Here is a 20,785-nt window from a genome sequence, read left to right on the forward strand (position 1 = left end):
GGTCATTTCTGTGTAAAATACTTCTTTTATTGTTGCTGATGCCAACTTCGGCACAGTTGTTTTTGTTATGGCTAACCTTTGGTGTTTGTTTGCATTTTATAGATCTGAGCAAACCGGGCCAAAATTTATTTGAACGTTTGAGTTACACAGTGTCCATTCTAGTTGCTTCTGTTTGGCATCCTTTTTGTGCTTTTATAATTGAAAATAGTTTTTTAAAAACATGACGGGTTTTAAATGAAGCTGCCTATTTGATTAAAAAGAAGGTTCTGAGGCCAACAGCAAAAACATCCCGTTTTATCATTTTTATTCATATTTAGTATAGTCTTGTCAGTCCTCTCTCCAGTTAAAAAACACTAAGTTTTAAGATTGATGGGGACGCAGGAGAGACACATAGAACTAACACGTTCTTAAGAATGCCATCTAATTTGTAAGAGAAGGGTCAATAAAATCGGTTAGCTTTCTTGGTGGTTTTGGACAGTCTGTTTTCATGTTTCTTCTGTCTGGGCTTCAGCAAGTAAATGTTGCTTTATAAATATTAATTTGTTTTTGAGGTCAATGTCAAGAAGTAACTCGGAACATGTTCTGTTTACAAGATAGCAAACCATTTAATAACCATTGGCGTGCTGCTGACTACAAAAACTTTCAGCATTTTTTAGCCAGTTCTGTTGGCTTTATGTGATATGTTTAAAAGAGAGGTAACTAAGTTTTCACTGATTTGCTCTGAGAAGATGAAGTATAGAAAGTTAACTATTGCCTCTTGCTATCCCCTCAATTCTCTGGTTCCATCCTGCGGTTTGCCAGAGTATCCTTTTGTTTTTCTTGTTGACCAGTTAACAGCACACGATCAAGTTCCCAGCGTGAACGTGGCCATGTCAGAAAAGCTGTGGGTGACATGAAATCAGTCTAGACAGGTGAACCATGACCACTGGAAATCGTAGTTCCAGTTCTATATCTGGACTGACAGCTAGACAGATAGGGCTCAAACAAGTCTATAGAAGCCAGATGCTACTTTGATAGCAGTTTCCTCGTGAACTCAATGTTTCTGTCCTGTTCAGAAAGCTTTACAGAAGAGGACAGTTGACAAATAAGCAAGATTGTCAACTCTCAAAGATTTTTGAATGAGGACGTTGCCTCTCCTTGTCTAATCTTGCCACTGAAGCTTAAATCAAATGCTGAACTGTGTTTGCATAAAATGACAGAAAACTTGTATTTGTGTGACTATTTCAAATTACTTGTTTTGAAGCCAGTTTTTTTTCTCTCTGCTACAGTGTCTGTGAATTGTTAATTAGGCTTCTTGTGTAGACGATGAAATAAGCTAGTGCTATTAAGTCAAATAATATTACAAAACGTTAGAATTGAAGTTGTTTATCCTGTTTTAAATTATTGCCCTTGCACCTACATGTCAGCTTCTAGTTGCATAGTTGCATTACTGTTTTGTTCCATTCAGAATGTTGTTTGAAATTCCTCCCGAAAGCAATCAAGTTTTAGTAATGAAAGACTTGCACTACAAATATCGTGTGTGTGGAATGAATGCAGTATTATCACACTGCATGTGGAATAAATGCGGTATTCCTTGTAGCATTCAATTTTGTCATAAGGTAGTTCTTGCCAGGAAATTTCAATTTTTTTTGAGTGTTGCTGTTTGAGTGACAGTAAATAAGTAAGTAGGGAGTAAATGAGAATGTTACTGTGTGATCTTTTTTCTAGACTATTTGGAAATATGAGGTTATGTGTCATGGGCTTCTTTATGTGAGAATACAGTTCCAAATAATTATTACTTAATAGTGTTCCTAGTGTTCTGGTGGTGACTGGTGTTTCAATCGGTGAGAATCAGTATCTGTGAGATATTGCTGCTACCCTTCTTATGAAGGAAAAGTACTTTGTATTGCTATTAATCAAAATATCAGATGATATGTAAGTGAAGGCTGAAGCAAATTTTGCTGAGATGATTGGTGAGACTGGTAGGCCCTTGTATTTTTAAAACATAGAATTTGTCAAATTATGGATTATCTAAAAATAAAGTTCTCTAGTATACCTAATGATTCTTCTATTTTGGTGAAGGCCAGGCTAAATATTGAGGTTACCTGATGGGAAAAAGGAGTAATTTTATGTATCGTTCAAAATTCATATTAGAAAGAAGCGTGAGGGTATAATAGCATACAATATCTAGGAGTTCAGTTTTAAATTGTAAACCTTTGTTTCTTAAGCGATTCCCTAGAAAATATTTTTTTAATGTCACAATCCAAATACAGCAGAAAGGATAAAAGAAGCATACTGAATGCATTTATAACTAACTTTGTTGTAAATGATAGTTAGTGCTGTGCTACAAGCAAATTTAATTGTAAATTACAAAATATTGTTCTTGTTGCCAGTTTGCTTTTTATTGGGTGCAAAGTGAAATTTGATTTCCAAAGCACTTCTCAGCAGACAGTTCTACCTGAGAAGAAAGTGTCAAGGCTGTTATTTACCATTAGGCAGCGTTCTTTCATTCTGGATAACAATTTTATGTAATAAATCGTTATGATTCAAAATCCATGTTAATAAATGTTAGTAAATACGCAGTTAGTTTTTAAGTGCTTTTTTTGCTATTTGTCAAATTAGATGTTTGAGCAGTAGTTTGGAACAGTCTTTTTCTTGTATGTGTTTCTCTGATTTCCTTGAAAATAAGTGTGTCCTTAAACTTAAGCATGTTCTTTCTGATTACAGGATACGAGGAATTAACTATGATCAAATGCTTGAGTTCTTACCTTATCATATAAATATTTTTATTTTAATTTGATTCAGTGCTGGAGTCCATTCCAGAACTGCCTACATTTCTCTAGATCCAAAGAAAAAAAAAGTGTAGGGTTTATTGGACCTAGAATGCCTACCCTGGGAAAGCGAAGTAGCTTGGCCATGAAATAACTGTTGTACTGTGCTGCTTCAGTTAATAGATGCAGGAAGGTATGAGTGTGCTACAGTGATCAGCCCTTGGTTAGCTTGTAATTCTAAGGCAGCACTTTAAGTGAACTGGTAGAAACTGAAAGAGAAAAATGTTATGATTTCTGCACTTCTAAGTGCTTTGTTTTGAATAATTTATTGAATACTTTATCAGTGGCTTTTGCTGCAAGGCATGAGGAAAGGATTTTTTTTTTTCCCCACCCTTGAAAGGAATTAACAACCATAAATGATTTAGGAAACGGTCTTTGGTTCCTGAATAAAAGTAGTTAACTTGAAAAGAGTGGACCAGAAGTTTTGATTTGGGTATTAGTTAGCCAAATTAATCTTTTATTTTAAGAAATTCTCTGATAGTATAATGGCTTAAAGCATATTCATGTTTATACTACAGTACTCGCATGATACAATTAAATCAATTTTACATCAGGGTAATAAATGTATAGGTAAATGTCACATATAGCCTTGAGTAATTAAAACTTTCTCTGCCAATGAGGAGTAGGGAATGATGTATGTAATCATGCATGACTGTCCCAGGGGGAAAAAAGGGACAATAAGAAATAAAGATGATAAAAGAGATGCTTTATAGGAAATGCAATTTTGAAGCATTTTAACAGCATTAAGTACCTGTTCTTCCTTCTTCCATTTGTGAAACCAAATATTTCTGTGTAATATGAAATAATTAACATGGAACCAAATGTCAATTCCAGTGAATTTCATTCTTTTGCAGGTTGCTGCTGTTATCACAATTTGTAAAGAAAGAAAAAAAGTATCAACTATGAACAGATACTTTAATGCAATTTTATTATTTGAGAATGCTTTGTTTTCAGGTCTAGGTCACTGATTGCCTGATTGCGGCTAGGACTTTAGAGCACTTCTATAGATACTATGTAGCACTAATTGTTACGGTCTTTGTGATCCAAAGATCTGCAGATCAATTTAACATATGTACTGTACTTTTCATAAGGCTGTAGGGGAAATTGCCTAGTGGCACAGTATTTTGTTTCCAACAGTGGCAAAAAGAGATGTTTTTTAGGGAGAGCACACAGCCTGAGCAGTTATACATCCTTGGCATCCAGAATTGTTGTATTATGTTTTATCAGGGGATACAGTCCTGACTAATCCTTTCAGTATTTGCTTATGCATGGGTTCATGAATTTAACAGAATGGTTGAGGTTGGAGGGGACCTCTGGAGATCATCTGGTCCAACCGCCCTGCTCAAGCAGGGCCACCTGGAGCCAGATGCCCAGGACAATGTCCAGGCAGTTTTTGAATATCTCCAAGGATGGAAATTCCACAACCTCTCTGGGCAACATGTGTCATGGCTCGGTCACCCTCACGGGAAAAAAAAAAAAAAAAAAAAAAAAAAGTGATTTCTGATGTTTGGAGGGAACCTCCCATGTTTCAGTTTGTGCCTATTGCCTCTTGTCCTGTCCCTGGGCACCACTGAAAAGAGCCTGACTCCATCTTCTTTACAGTATCCCTTCAGGTGTTGTGTAGATTGGTAAGATCCCCCTGAACCTTATGTTCTCTAGGCTGAATTGGTCCAATTCCTTCTTAAACATGCTGAAACTGTATGCCTTCACAACCTCTAGTGGCAGCAAGTTCACTGGGTGCTATGTGAAGAAACATCTGCTGCCTATTTGTGTGCTGCTTTGCTCTGTTAGTGTAGATTTTGGTATATGACTGCATTTTTTGCATTTGTTGTGTGTGTTGCCTTCATGATTTTGCAAATTTTCATCATTTTCTTCATCTCCCTGCCCTTCATCCAACCTTCTCCTTAAGTTAAGTGCCCCAGGCTTTTAAGTATATCATTTTTTATGCTTAAAATGTTAATCTTGCAAGTTTTGTATACTTTCTGAAATAGAGACATTTATCATATAATTTGTTTTCTGTTTGCAATTTATTAATCAACAACTTTCTTTTACAGAGTTTAGCAAAACACAATAGAAGTAACATTGGAACAGAAGGTGGCCCTCCCCCTTTTGTACCTTTTGGGCAGGTATAGTATACTTCCCTTTGTCATTTCATAAAATAAACCCTGTATCATGATATCTAGGGGACTTGGTTCCAGTTAGATAAAGGCTATCAAAACACCTTAGATCATGATGGCTTGCATCTAAAAAATGTGCCTGTTTTTAAAAAAAAAATTGCTTTGATCCTGTCACTTTGTTGTGCCAATTTATATTTGCATTTTTCCACTCAATTTCAAACTTTAAATTTAATTTAGTATGTGGAGCCTTTGATTCTTCCAGTCAGATCTTGTAGGCCCTAATGCAATCCCTTCGTAAATGCTAAAGGTATTTACAAGAAGCATACTAGCTACATCATGAAATAAGCTTAAAATGTAAAAGTCATTGTTTTTGGCCCTTTTAGTGGACCGGAGGAGTATGCTTTCAGCAAAGACATCTAGATGTCCCAGGTGTACATTTTTGCCATCATATTCTTTAGATAAAGTTGTCCTACTTTAATAGAATAATACTTTATTTTTTTTCAAATTAGAGTAGGCAGAGGAGTTAATTAAAACTTTCTTTTGCATTTTCAGAAATGTGCATCTCACGTGCAAGTGGATAGCAGAGAGCTTGATCGCAGAAAGACTCTGCAAATGACAAATACTGTAAAAACTGTTGTGGACAATGATGAATTTGAAAAGCAAAGAACAGCTGCTATTGCAGAAGTAGCAAAGAGCAAGGAGGTTAGAAAGCATGTGTTGCAGCATTTTACTTACTGTGATTGATCTTTTCTTGGTATTTTAAGTATTTCTCTTAAATGACAAATGCTTTCTGATGTTTGCCTGCTTATAATTCTACTCATGTATCTTTAAAAAGATGAATCAAAAATAGAGTCCTTCTGGATTGATGGGTATGGTCTTATTTTAATAAAGCTAATAAATGTAACATAATGTTTTATTGTAGATATGATTTTGATTTGATACCACTATTAAAAAAATGTGGTTTTTACAATTCAGCTAATGAGATTTAAGTAATAAATACAGGTTATCAATTTTCATCTCCTTTTTTCAATTCTCAAACACCCATGATTCCCTGCGTTCAGTCTGAAAGAATAGCTAGGAATTTTAGTTCTAATGTGTCAGGTTTTTATGTTCTCCATTGGTTTTCCTTTTAGTTTATTTTTCAAATTTGCTTGATAAGTCATAAAAACTAGAATGAACTACCCTTTTTATAGTCTCATTTGGGCATAGGGTGAAAAAAAATACCTACCTAATAAATTAATCTTTTTTGTGTGTGTAAATTAGTGCTTTATTTGTTGATGCAAAGCATAATCATAAAAATACAGCTGCATCAAATTTACTGCACTTTTTCTACTAGCTAAATATTAAGGCTTATTTTCATAAGTTCTGTTTACTGAAATGTTATTTTTGTGCTTATCTGAAGACCAAGACGTTTGGAGGAGGTGGTGGTAGCAGCAGAAGTAATCTCAGTGTGAGTGCTGGAGGGAATCGAAACAGGGAACTGTTCCAGAAAGAGAAGATAACAAAACCTGAGGGAAAGAATGAAGGTGTCTACCGAGAACTGGTAAGGTGGAAGACTTAAATGGAACCTTAAACGCGTACTATTAAAACACACAAACCCAAATGTAACAGAAATAAAAAAGAATAAGGGTTTTTCTGTCCTTCAATTTATTTTGAAGTCTGATTAGAATACTTAGGGTGCTTTTGTACCTTACTGAGATAGTTACAAGTGTCAATGTGATTTTTGTAAAAAAAAAAAAAAAAAGTCGTCTTACCCAGTAAAATTTAAAACCAAGTTTTCACAGAAGAAAAATAGTAGTGTATGTGGTATAGGACATGACAGTATAGTTTTATTTTCTTGTTTAAATAAGCTTAACAGTTTTCCGTGTTAACATTTACTAATTCATTTTAGGCAGGAAGACTTTCATCCTTCAATTTCAATACATCAAATAATATTTTAATGTAGCTTTTCTTCTGAATTAATTTAATATTTATTTTAATCCATCTGGTGTGTTACCTTCTGAGAAACCTGAAGCACTGTATCTTTACCTACAAAACAAGAAAAAAAGAAGTAATTTTTCCTGTTTATTCATAGATAGACAATAGATCGCGGAGGTCAATCGTCCTCCTCTCTTAATAGTCCTTATAGGATATGTCCTACAATTAATGATTCTAATTTGAGTGATGAAGGCAGACTGAAAGAGGCATTGCAACAATGTAGTAACTCAGTAAACCAGTATTAAAATACGACTTATTTATTGTTAAAAATTTTCCACCTTGTTAAATCTTTGGTAAAAGTAAATAATGAGAAGAAAATACATTTAGGAACAGTAACTGCCTGTTACAATTTTATGTAGTCTGTGTCGTCATCTTGCAGCGAGGAGAGCTTCCAGCACTGCTGCCTTCAGCACTGTGCTCAGAAATGTCAATACAGTATTCTAGAAATACAGGCTGAAAAGACCTCAAGAGGTCATTTAGTCATCCGTCTGCCCAGTGTAGGACCAGTGGTACACCTTGTCATTCTTGACAACTGTGTCTTGACCTAAATAGACTTAAAAAAAACCAAAACAAAAAAAAAAAACCCAACAACAACAACGAAAAACCCCAAACAGAAACAAAACACCACAAAATTTAAATTGGGTAATTGTTTAAATTATTGTGTTTTCTAATTTTTACTATGAACTGCAAGAAATTTGTCTTACATTGCACTGTAAAATGGCAGTACTTCCAACTTTTCAAAACTTAGTATTATGTCATTTAACATAGCTAGGTGCTGTTTAGAAGAAGCAAATATGAACCCAGTAAGTGTATATAGAAAGCCTTCTTTGGTTACAAGTAATGCTTTTTAGATCTTAAAGCAATGGGTAACAAATTTGTTTTGTCTTTTTAGAATTGTGACATCACGTAGGTTTGATTGTTGGCTCTCGGGTATATTGTTGACTTGTGTGTATATTTAGAAACGGTTAAAAGTTTTTAATCCATCTGGTGTGTTACCTTCTGAGAAACCTGAAGCACTGTATCTTTACCTACAAAACAAGAAAAAAAGAAGTAATTTTTCCTGTTTATTCATAGATAGACAATAGATCGCGGAGGTCAATCGTCCTCCTCTCTTAATAGTCCTTATAGGATATGTCCTACAATTTTCTTTGTCTTTCCAATTTTGTATAGGAGAAGCAAGATTTATGCCATGTAAATGAAGTTGAAGGGAGACTTTTTGACATCCAAAGATACTTAAGATACAACCTCCTTTCTCAAACAGTCTGTGTATGGGAAATTGCTGTTCCCTTAGGTCTCAAATTGTGACCTATCCAAGATTATTTTTTTTTAATCTGTAGCTGAGAGTATAGTTAGTGTATATATGAGTCTTCATCTCCCACTGGTCTTTGAATGTAGCTGTCGTGCACAGAATTTCCACTGCTGAAAGGACGTGATGCAGCAGTAATGGCTAGAAGTTCTCTTCTCATCCAAACCAACTACTTACCTACAAAGGGGAGAAGAGTGAAGCAGATTTGCTGAGGAAGTACTTCTCTCTGGACCCTAGTTGCCATGCAGAAGAAACTAGGAGAATGGCCCAGAGGAGGAACTATTATATTCTGTCCTAAGACATTAGTTAGGCAACTTGAAGTCAAACTCAAGTGGGATGATGATTCCCTGCAGACACTGAGGTCATGTTTCTGCCCTATTGGTCTTCAGAGACCTTTTAAATTGTCATTCCTTTACGTAGTCAGTCTTTGGACAGTTAAGAGTATTGTTGAGTTTGGGAATGGATAAAGGCTACGTGAAAGCGTTGGAGTTAATGTTGCTGAGCATGTGGGAGTTGTAGCCAAGTGCTGCTAAGTCATGTCTTGCCCATTACAGTGATTTATGCATAGCTAAGAGGGTTATTTGAGTTGTTATATCTTCTGGCTTACTGCATGGAGATATATCTGTATTGAGACATACCTGTATTGAGATAGTGACCATAAACACTGATTTTGTGTGTCTGCCCCCAAAAGGAGACTTGCTCATGCCTGTTGTCCCAGAGCACAGTGTGTAGCTAGAATTAAGACAAAAAGTGAATGTATTAAAACATCAGGAGAAATGAGGATTGGAGAAATTAAGTCTTAAGACTGTGGAAAACAGTGGAGAGGAAGGGCTAAATGTTATTTGTCATACAACTCTCATACAGTTGTAATTTAAATCATTCTAGCAATAAAAGTTCACGTTCTTTTAAGCAGTGGGAGAAGGAAGGGGTTCTGTATCTTAGAGGTTAGATTCTGCTGGGTTGGGGTTTTGTTTTGGTTTTGGGTTTGGTTTTGTGTTTTGTTTTGTTTTTGTTTTTGTTTTTTTTTTTGAGGGTCACAATACGGCTATTTTGGTACCTGTAGACAAAATTTCATGTTGATGGGACTCCAGTTAAGAATATATTTGGTTACAGATGTTGCAGTAGATGGATAAATGGCATCATTTTGGTTGGGTATGGGATGAAGAAGGAGACAGGGCCTAGTCCCATTTCATGTTTAGTGCATGTAGGTCTGTCTGCACTGGAAGAGGCAGTTCTCACCTGAATGTTTTAAAGTACAGTGCAGATGTAAGGTTATTTTCTGTAAATAATGCTCTGTGATTCCTGATTTGCCATTTTTGTTATCATGGTCTATACAGTTTAGAGTAAGAAAGCCTGTATTTCTGTGGAAGTAAATTGTTTGTATTTATTTGCTTTCTTCTACAGAACCTTTAGCGATTATATTTTCTCCATGTTTTAAGTATTGTATAACTGGGTTTGTATTGTCTCTAAAAGCTGTGAAAGGGTTCAAATAGGAACAAATGGCTAGTTTTTATACCAGTATTACTTTGAGAGATTCCTTTTAGCTTTCATCTTGGAGAAAGTATATTACAGTCTGTCATACTACTCCAGTGTGCAGCAAAGGAAGAGGTAGACTAGGGGAATTTGTGCTTGAAACCACATAATATTGGACCTGAAAACTGATGAATTAAAGATCATCATAATAATATTTTTAAAAGCCTCTACTAGCCGATTGTTTGGACCTAAGAGAGATCGTATGTGGAGATTTTATATAATACTGAAATATTTATCATCAATTAAATATGAAATAGTGTTTCAGTTAAAAATGAAAAATTAAAGTAAAATCTGGTGTTTTTATAGTCTCTGTTGTATCTTATGATTAGTTCTGTGTGTACTTTTTATTTCAGGTTGATGAAAAAGCTCTAAGACACATAACAGAGATGGGTTTCAGCAAAGAAGCAGCAAGACAGGCACTTATGGATAACAGTAACAGCCTAGAGGCAGCATTAAATTTTCTTCTGAACAGCAGTAAACAGAAACCCATTCAGGGACCACCACCTAGAGGTAAAATTTGCAAATAAATGTTTTAAAACAGTGTTTATGAGCAAAGGAATTTGTGTATGGTGGATTACTAATGTAGTTAGAGTATATATAGGCATATCTGCATGTTTTTTCCTGCAATTTAGAATGCATTGCAAACCTGAAAGCAAGTACTTAGAACAGACCTCTGTGTATTGTATTCTTGTCAAAATTTTTGAATTTGAAGTCACAGATTTGAATATCCTTAAATGGAAAATGTCTGTATCTATTTTGTCCATGATAGAATTTTTTAAAGATAGAAAATACAAACATTTTATAAATCAAATGAAAAAATGTGTACACTTTTTTTTAATGTATTCCCCACTCACAAATAACTTTTGATGTTTACAGGTAAAGGGAAGGGCAGAGGCCGAATAAGACCTGAAGATGAAGAAGAGCTAGGAAATGCCAGACCATCTGCACCAAGCACACTGTTTGATTTCTTGGAATCCAAAATGGGTACTCTAACAGTAGAGGGTAAGTTATTGAAATTAATGTATCTGGAACCAATATTGGACAGTGTTGGTGGAATTCTTTTTCCTAATTTTGTCATCTAAAAGGTGGTTCCTAGAACTTCCTGACAGTCAGCCGTAAAAAAAACAAGGAGTGCTAGAGAGGTGTTCCTCTCCTTTGAAGAAAGGTCAAATAAATCGCACTGTGGTGGTTTGTACTTCTGTCTTGATTATAGAAGAGCTTGGGGTGTTTGCTTCAAGCTTAGATGTCTAAAAGTCAGTAATTTTGAAATAAGGTGACATAAATGCTAGTTTGTTAATCTAATTTGAGAAAGGCTCTCGCAGCTTTAATGGACTTCCATGTTGTTCAGAAGTAAATAAAGAAAAAAGCCATAACCACAGTCCTCCTTCCTCAGTTTATAAACAGCATGTTTTGTGTGCTGCTCAGTTAAGAGTTTAGTAGTTGTGGTAAGCTTAATTGGTTTTGTATTCCCTCTCTCTGCAGGGGAAAAAAAAAAAATCTTTTTGGCTGCTGTAAAATATCAAACAACTATTTTCTCCTGGTTTTCCTGTTTAATAACTGTAAGGACTGAGGGAAAGGTAGGATTTGAGAAACAGGGAAGCCAAATGATCCCTCAGATTTAATACAAAAGGTCTGAGATTTTTCTTTAATGCCATTTTAGTTACTTATCTTTCTTAAGAAGCCATATGAAAGCCAGCATGTCTGTTTAGGTCTAAATCATTCAGTGTTTTGGAAACTTTAACAGACAGATGCATTAAAACAAAAATGAGGAAACTCCATACATCCTGAGGTCTATAGAGGCTTCTGTAATATTAAAGTCAAACTCACAGTAAGCTGACTAATAAATGGAGATCATTATTTCTTTGGGGTATGGCCTTGGAGGTGTTTCAGTGGCCAACATGAAATGAAAATATCTGCTTCCATTATTTAACACGAAGGTTTTGTGATGGAGTTGTAATATTTTTCTCCCTATAAAATGACACTTTTCATAAAGGGTGAAAAAAAGGTCATACTAGTTTATATGAACTGTTTGATATTTTGGAGTTTTCTAAGGAATTTAGAAAGGAATTTAAGGAATGACTGCATTTTTATGTAATTATTTTTTTTAACTTAAGTTCCAAAATAGTCTTTGTCGACAATAGTGGACTCTTGCTTTGTGTATTTTTACTGGATTTGGGATTTAAAAAAAAAGAAGTTAATTTAAAAAAAAAAAAAAAGGTAATAAGGATAAAGTGGAAAACAAGCTTGTAGTAAATGAAATGAACAGATTGCCCTGTTTGGAAAAGTACAAACGGCTGTAATGTCAGTAGGCACCTGCATCTGAAAAAAAGTAGAATGTCCCCATCACTCCGGTTAGTCCAGTGAGAGATCTTTTGTTGAATGTATTATTTTTGTTTGTATCTTATGTATTAAAAATGTGTAAATATTTGTTGTCTTTTGCTATAGCAGTGAATTTCAGGTTAGTTGTGTTTGAGAGTCATTATTGAATTAGAAATGAAAACATGAAGCCATGTAGACTCTGTCAGTGCATCAAACCCTCAGTTTTCTGTGAGAATTACTAGGACTATCTGCTTTCTATTAAATGCATGGCCTATTTTTTTCAAGAGTTATTTTTGTTAGATCTTTCAGAACTTTGAAGCTGCACTTTTACAGTTGCTACTTGCATAAGCAGTGTAGCATTTTGCGTTAATGTGTTTGAATATGTTTTGCAGTCTGTAGGAACTGAAGGTCAGCATATTCAGGTGGAAGGAAGCACAGCAGTCTAGAAATTCAGTTCTTAGAGCTGTACAGAGGATGCCTTTATCCAAAAAAGAGGAGAGAGCAGCAAAGAAAGAGGACACATGTTTTGTCATAGAAAACTTGCCTCAGCAGATGGGCTCAGGAGTTAGTGAACCTGCTGGCAAACCCAGGGGTCTGTTGCTGCTGCTGGTAGAATTAGATGCACTGTGAGCCATTTCAGAGTTCACTGAACATTTGTATGACGTGCTAAGTTTTAACTATGAACAGAAAGGCATTTGCTGATAAATGTGATAGCTTGTAGTTCTTTTGATAGCACATACTATATTGTTGCTGCATCTAGGTTGAGTTTCATTGCAACAGTGTCTTTTTTGGCCTGCAAAATAAGTGATTTTAAATGGCTAAATATTGTTTTATATTTTAGTTGGGTCTAGGTCTTACTAAAACAGTTTGTAGAAAGTGAACAGAAAAAGTTATGAGAGTTCCTTTGCTTATGTATGTTGTGCCTAGTCACCATAAACAAACTATAAACAAGTTTATGGCTGGCTTTATGAAATGTGGCTAGTTGTAGTTTGAACATTTGTATCACGAGTCTTCACTGTGTGTCAGGAATTTAAAATATTTAAAGCAAATACCTTTCAAATACACAACCATTCTGCATTAGCTGATACAATTTTGTAAACTGTTCAGGTAATGCATAGAATCAGATTTTCAAAAGCCTGTGTAGGGAATTATGCTTAAGAGAGATCTTTTGGCATCTCATTGTGCTTACTGAAGACACTTTAGATTTTTACAGTGAACAGAAATGGAAACAGTGGTAGTGTTTTTTCTCTCACATTACAAACCTTGATTTTTCTTTGGGCAAGTTTTGTGCTTATGTTGAGAAATTAGAGAAGGCTTTTATGTGTGACAAAGACATTTCAAGGAAAAATAATAGAAATAATCCCTGTGGGATATACGCCTTTCTTATTGTCAGTAATTGTATAGTAAGTAAGTAATAGTAATTTACTATTGTGAATTGTGAAATTAGTTAATTCCTTCCTTAAAAATGATATTACTGATTGATAGTGTTTGCTTAGGGGGACTTTTCTGATCCTTTGGGTTTAGTACATGTATTGTTAAGGGAGAAGCCGCTGCCCGAGCATTCACACACCAACCAGGAGTCACGGGCACTGCGCCGGAGACTGTAACTGCTCGGACCGGAGTCCCTTCGCAGCGGGCGACTCCAGTGAGCCGACGGGTGACCCTTCAGAACCCCCCCCCCCCCCCCCCCCCACTCTCACCCTCTCACACTCTCACACTCACAGAGACACTCACTCAGCCGTCGGTGCTGCCTCTTCCCTTAGGCTCGACCCTACGTTCCCCGAAGCAGAATCTCTAATCAAGGCCTTCAAGATAAAAAAATGTAATTTAGTCTATCTATGCTGCACGCATTTAAACAGCTCGAGCTGGGTGCCTTTGGCGAGGGACCCCAAACACCAAATTATACCCTTACCATCGAAGTCCCTGCCCCTCACGCCACAGTCTGGCCCAATAGTGATATTCGGGTTTGGGGTCACCTTCTCTCTCACTGGGTCCTTTCTCTGATCTCTAGGCAGGTTCTTTCCTGGTTTTTAGGCTAGTTGTTACTATATCTCCTTTTCCTGGCTTAAACTGGCTCTGGGGCTTTCCGAGTCTCCTTATGCCTTCAATCAGAGAATAGGTCAACGTTAAGCAAAAGCATTAAGCAGTCTAGGAGTTCTGCTTTATCATGAACAACTACTTTTAAGCAGCTAAACAAAGTCCTTAAAGCCCTCCAAAACATATTAACAGCCTCTCTAATTTATATACATTCCTGTGTTATTGTAGCCTCACAATCTTATTCCGTTATTGCCATGTGCTGTTTACATCGCGTTCAGGTGTGCTCCGCATGCTCATGTAGCTGCTCTTTGCCACCTTCCACAACAGTATGTAGCCAACATACTGTAGGGTAATAAAGCATAGTGTTATGCAAGTAGAAAAAATAGTTATATTAGCATATACACTTACATTTCTAATCTTCAATATTGTGTTTTAAACATAAATATACTTTGCTTTTGTGTATTTTTTTCCTTCTTAAATAAATTAAAAAGATTCCGTAAATGTTGTAAGAAGAAAAACATAATTCTATGAAAACTTTGTAAAGGCTTTGTACTCCTTCAGTTGCCAAAAGTTGTGGCATATTTCCTAACGTGACACACAGGGGTTTTGGTGTTGTGGTTTTTTTAACACTATGTTGGGTTTTTTTAGCGTTATCTGAATGACCAATACACGCTCTGGTGCAGTATTCCTGAGTCATGCTTTTCTGAAAGAAGAACTTGTTAGCATTTTTGAAGAGTTCAGAAAGTGTTCTGATTATTTTCTGATTTTTTTTTTTTTTTTAATATTTCTGCCTTTTTTCCTCCTGAAGAAATAATAATACATGTTCTTGTACTTCCTGTTATTTGGAAGTCATGGGACTTTAAAGTGGTTGCCCAGTTTCATTTTGTTAGTTTTTATTTTCTTTACTGAATGTGTCTAGCCCATAGGATTCTGCCTCTGTTTCTATGCCAGGCTTTATTTTTATCTTGCAGAGCCAACTTCAAATGGATTTTTTTAAGAAATATATAGGCATATGCAGAATTGCAGGCTTTTTGTTTCTTTAAAAGTGCTTTTTTTTTTTCTTTGTCAAGTTTGAGAAAACCTGTGCAGTCTGATGAATTGAAACACATCTTAAAAATCATTTCTTGAAAGTGTTATTTTTCTGCCATTTTTATGCCTCTGTGGTTGAAAATAATCTCATTTAAATTCTTAGTTATTAGCTGTCTTAAGTTCCATGGAAACTGAGATGACGTGAGTGTTAACAGTGTTTGTAGAGTGATGATGTATCTGCAGAGATTATACTTACCACTGTGAACTCTTTCATCATGAAGTCTGCATCCAAGTGTTTGCAGAAAACAGGATATATATTACCAGCACCTTTTTCATTTCGTTCAATCCTGTCAGTTGTTAGCAGTAGAGGCGTATAGTTCTCTCTTAGTATTAGAAAAGTAGTGGTCAGAAATGAAAGGCACATCGGGGAAATTGCTAGAAACAACTCAAATATGTAATTTATATAGCCAAGATTAAGATCTCTTCATTGATTTTTCTGCACAGTGATTGTACTAAGGAGGGCCCTGGCAAGCAGGTTTTTCTGCATTTATATGTAGCATAGTACAGTCTCCACTGAATACAAAGGAAGATTGATTGTTCTGCAGTATTTCTGGTCCCTTGCTGTCCCATATAGTCTCTAAAATCCCAGTTTGTTTTTTAGATGTTCAGAGAGATGGCCTTTGTATAGGGATAGTGTCTTTAAATAAATGAGCACACCCCTACTATTACACTAATGCATATGATCAGGAGCATGTGATTACCTGGAATGGCCATATTTATCATTATCGCAAGCATTAGGCTTCTCTATGCTTCAGACAGATTGTAGTTCTTCTAATTGACTGAGAGTCTATGCAGAAGCAAAAACAAAAGGCAGTTTTGCTGATCTGAGGTAAGTATTTTTTCATTCTGTGCCATGCCATGTTTTCTTCAAAAATGGCTTATGTGATCTGGAGAGAAAGTGTCTGGAAAGAATTGTTTCTTTTCAAGTACATAGAGGAGCGATTTGCTTTTCTCTGTGCATCCCTTCTTGTTTTTCTTATCTAGTGTTTCTAATTGCACCTGAAACCTCAGTACTGTTGAGAATTTCTAAATTCACTTCTGGATTTGCAGTAACCAGGCTAGTTGGTTCTGTCTGTGAACAGGAACTGCAGAACAGTTGTCTAATTTAGTATCTTTTATTTGGTACCTTTTCATAGTTGGATTTAGACCAAGTAGAAAAACATCTATGAATTGAAATACCTTTGTATTTTTTTTAGGAGGTACTTCTCTTCCTTTTTAGAGTTAAGACAGCACATTAAGCTTTTTGTTGTTTGTTTGTCATTGTTAGGTTTTTTTTTTAAAGTACAAATTAGTTATAAGACAGTAACGTGTTAGTCTTTTGCGCTGTAAGTGGTGTCTTGTGAGGTTTTTTTTGCATTTCATCTCCTTTTTTCAGAGTTAATGAAATATTGTTTTAAGTAATTAGAGCTGTCAAAATTTTTAAATACCTGACTCCATAATCTGCTAGTTCTTTAATTGTAAAACATAGCATATAGTAAACATACTTTATTAAATGAAATGCAAAGAATTAAAACAAACCAACCCATTGTTTTATACTACATATTTATTTGTTTATTTTTAGCTGTGGATGGTTGGTGACACCTATGAAAATATTTCTGTGTTGAAATTAAGCAGTTTGAGTTTTGGTTGGCAAGAGAAACCTGCTGACTGTGAGAGATAACAAAAATAGTAGACAAAATTGCTGTCAACTAGCTGCCTTTGCTTGCACTTGGATTATTTCTGCTACTGAACACAAAGATTTTTCCATTAATCATCTTCTTATTTTTCTTTTGTTATGAGGAACAATTCATCCATCTTTGCCAACTTAAATAAGTAAACACAAGGATTATCAGGGAGAACAAAACTGTGCCAGAAACTCTGAGTGTAGAATTAAGAAATAATGGACAAAATGCTGAGAACCAGGCATGTTTCAGATACTTTCTCTCTCTTCGGTTCTTAGGGTCTGAGAATAGGCTGGTGCTTCCATCTGCTCAGTATCGAAAGCCCCAGAAGCTTTTGGCAGACATCTACATCTTTGTAAGACTCAAGCAAAGATTAACCCTTTCATAATTATTTATTTATTTGTTATTTAAATGGGGTAAGAAACATAATGATGGTTTTGGTTAGAGCATTGACCCAGGATGTAGAAGGCCAAAATCTTTTCAGTTTCAGACTGCGCAGAATTGCCTCTTCAGTCCTCCCAAGAGACAGGCTGTGCTTGGGGTGGACATTTCATGCTCTTCCTGTTAAACTGAACCTCCTGTGCAACAAACTACAACATTAATGGGGTCACAGAAAAAGCAAGTGAGAGGTAGCATGTCTGTGTAGTCTGTTAACAGGGCCACTTCAGGAGAAGGGAAAAGTCATAGGCTGTAGTCTTCTGTTTCTTGCTCCAACAGTTAGGCTGTGACTGAAATACAAATTTAGACATGCAGTTTTGATTTAAAGGTGGTGAATTAATTCTACTCCAAGGTTAATTGTTTCAGCAATTAAAGATCAGCATTTAAAAAAAAGAATTTTCCATTTCTAATCTCAGTTTTCTGTACTCAGCTTCTAACTGCTGCATAATATTATGTCTTTCTTGCCATATAAAGAGTGATCAAAATTTGCTTTCCTAGTAGCTATTTATAAGACGTAATTGACCTGTATTTTATCCATCAGCTGTGTTAGCTGTGTGGGTTGAGCTTTCCTAGCCTTTCATCAAAGACTTTTTTCCAGACTGCTTTATCTCTTTTCTCAACAAACTCATTTGTCAGTATTCTTCTTCAAATATGCATTCCATTATTACAGTGCATACTCTTGTAGTGGTTTGAATGATGCTGTGTAACATCAGTATCATGTGGACTCTTGCCTCCACTCACTCTGCATCTGAGCATCTCACCTAATTTAGCTGCAGTTACCCTTATGTTTGCTGCCACCAGTGTTGTCTGCGGGAGATAAGTGACGAAAGAGGTACTGACCATGTAGGAGGGTTTGCAGACAGTTGACTTCGGCAGACATTTTCTTACTGTTTCATATTAACTCTTAAAAATAGGACTTTAGTGGAAAGTGAGCATTTATCACAAGCAGAAGGTTACACACCCAAACTCTTAGGGACCCAGTCCCAGAGATCTCCAAAGGGACAGACAGGGCATTTCTGTGCTTTCCAATTCAAATTTCTGTCCTCCTACTTAACTGTTAATGCTTGAGGGAAACCAGGATGTGTAATGTATGGGGTTTTTTTGTTTTGTTTTTATAAGGTAACATATTCTTTGGACAATTTGGGGCTAGTATATCTTGTCTAATTTCAACAGTCTTTTTCTTGTTTTAGTTCATTATGCTTTATATATTACCAAAATAAGTTAAAGGTTTGAGATATGTTGGTAATGCAGTAGAATATAATTAAACATTATTTGTTTTATTTCCTGATCACACAATTTATTTGAATATTTGGGGGCGAGGGAACTTGGGAGGAAAAAAAGAGTCTGACTTTTTGGAGTTAAAGGGAATTTGTAACCTTTGGAATTTACCACTTAGTAGCTGTGTTTTCAACGAATGTGGTGCCTTATTGACAGTAAGAGATCCAAATTGCAAAATAGTTGTTTATTATGCAGCTTTACTTCTAAAAATTAAACGTCAGTCAGTGTTAATTGTGAATATCAAGAAAATAAAACTTACTTTTGTTGTAGTGTTATGTTAGCATTGGTGAAATGTTAGGAGACTTTTGTATTTTTATTTTGTCAATAACTTCTCTTTAAATATGAGAGAAAAATACAGTGAATTTCATACACTTAAAGAGTAATAAGAAAATTACCAATTTTTGTTTCAGTCCTTTTATCCTGTAAGTTAAAGTTTGTAGTGTATACAATTGCAGAATGTTTTGGGGCATTTTTTGCCACTTTATTATTATCATCATCATCATCCTCAGCTTGTATTTATTTTATTTCAACAGAAACATGAACTCAAGTTCCAGTTCCTCAGTGTTACTACATTTCAGAAAGAAAGATATTGATATTTATGTAACTTGACAAAGCTCTTGAGTAGCTGGAATTTTACTCCATGACAGGAAATGTGTGCAAATGTATCATTAATTTCCTTCTAATTTTTTAATCTCTTGGCCAGTTCAAGATAGAACATGCCCTGGGGGCAGCTGTCTTAAAGACATGCTTCAATAAAGTTGCATAAAACCATAATTTAAGTTGGAAGGAGAAACCCAAATCATTGCCACTGGTGTGGAAAGGGCTACTGTCTTTTTGTTTAACCACATTATTAAACATGATAAAATCCACAAACTACAACTTAAATTCCATTGTGCATGGGGCAGTGCTTTTTAAATTGTGTTGGCTGGGATTTCCAATTGCAGCAGGTCCTGCTGGTTTCTGGTAAGCAAGGGAATGTGTTTGGTTCTGTACGGTCTTCTTGAGTCATCACATACACAAGCTAAAATGAGTAAAAAAACTGAGTGAAGGTTTCAAACTGAGAAACACTATTCATCATCTTAAAACTACCCAATAGATGACAAGAGCCTTGTCATTAATTTTGAAATAGATTTTTTCCAGGCCGCATTCCCAAATGTCCGATTACAGTGATGATGACTGGGCTGATGCATCTGGCTGTTTGAGAGAGTAGTGTACCAAATCTTCTTGTCAAATGCCAAATTAATATTTGTTTGTTACTGCCCTGTAGGAACTGTTACTTTTCTGGGAACATTAGCTAATACTTTGTTGGAGGTGGGGCAAGAAGACGTAGAAGCAAGGAACAGCAGCTGCAATGGACAATCTGTGAATAACATACCTCATTGCTTAACTTTTTCTATAGAAGCAGCTTTAGATTCCCTTCAGTTTTTTGGTGATCAGACCAGACAGCACAAATTCATGAAGAACCTGTAACATTCTCATCTCTAGGCTTTTTTCATTGGCGACTGTTTACAAAGAAATATTTACTGTCATTTAGCAGTTTCTGTTTGTGAATGGGTTGTGCTTGAACATTAAACAATCCGTTAGCGTGTTCTGCTCATTCAAGGCTGTTGCATATGATGTGGTCCCCTGGGAAGCTTTTAGGACAATAACTGCATCTTTGTAGAATACATCAGTTAACTAGGTTTTGCATATCTTAAGGTTAGAGTAGAAAAATGTCAGGTGTTGTGTGAGCAGCTTTTGCATGTCACAGTAAATAGACCTAGAAAAAAGATGCTTATGTTCACTGTTTTGAAATTCTCTGGTCTCTTTCTATGCTAACACAGTATTATTTAAATTTTCCCATAATATTTAAAAAAAACCCCTGTAACTGAAAGTTCCAACATACTTTCAAGTCAGCTTGTTGCTTTTGTATCATGATCACATTATGTTGGGTAGAAATTATTTGATCATCCGATAGTCCTACTTTTGCAACTGATAGATTAGAAATTTGTTGTTGTTAAGTAGATCTGCAACAGATGGCCTTTTCTATTAACATACTGCTAAAATTTCTGTTGCTTGAAGAAAGGAGATAATAGGAGTTCTTCCTAACAACTTAGTTCTGGGTGGAGCTATTCATGCCAATGTTTAAATGTATTGCTATTTTTTCTTAGCAGTTACTCTGTTTTAAATATTCATGGAATAGCGGGTTATAACTCTAAAGTCCTATTTTACAGGTAATTC

General features: G+C 35.6%; 1 protein-coding gene across 1 annotated transcript in view; it reads left to right on the forward strand.

Annotated features, from left to right (window-relative positions):
- TDRD3 (tudor domain containing 3) overlaps window positions 1–20,785 on the forward strand; it is a 71,301-nt gene that overhangs the window by 19,380 nt on the left and 31,136 nt on the right. Inside the window, exons 6-10 of the mRNA XM_010575245.1 lie at window positions 4,865–4,936; window positions 5,480–5,629; window positions 6,330–6,470; window positions 10,097–10,253; window positions 10,620–10,745. Of these exons, the coding sequence (XP_010573547.1) occupies window positions 4,865–4,936; window positions 5,480–5,629; window positions 6,330–6,470; window positions 10,097–10,253; window positions 10,620–10,745 (646 nt within the window). The remainder of the gene's footprint in view (window positions 1–4,864; window positions 4,937–5,479; window positions 5,630–6,329; window positions 6,471–10,096; window positions 10,254–10,619; window positions 10,746–20,785) is intronic.

The sequence above is a fragment of the Haliaeetus leucocephalus genome, unplaced genomic scaffold (assembly GCF_000737465.1).
Source record: "Haliaeetus leucocephalus isolate CR32 unplaced genomic scaffold, Haliaeetus_leucocephalus-4.0 Scaffold462, whole genome shotgun sequence".
Lineage (NCBI taxonomy): Eukaryota > Metazoa > Chordata > Aves > Accipitriformes > Accipitridae > Haliaeetus > Haliaeetus leucocephalus.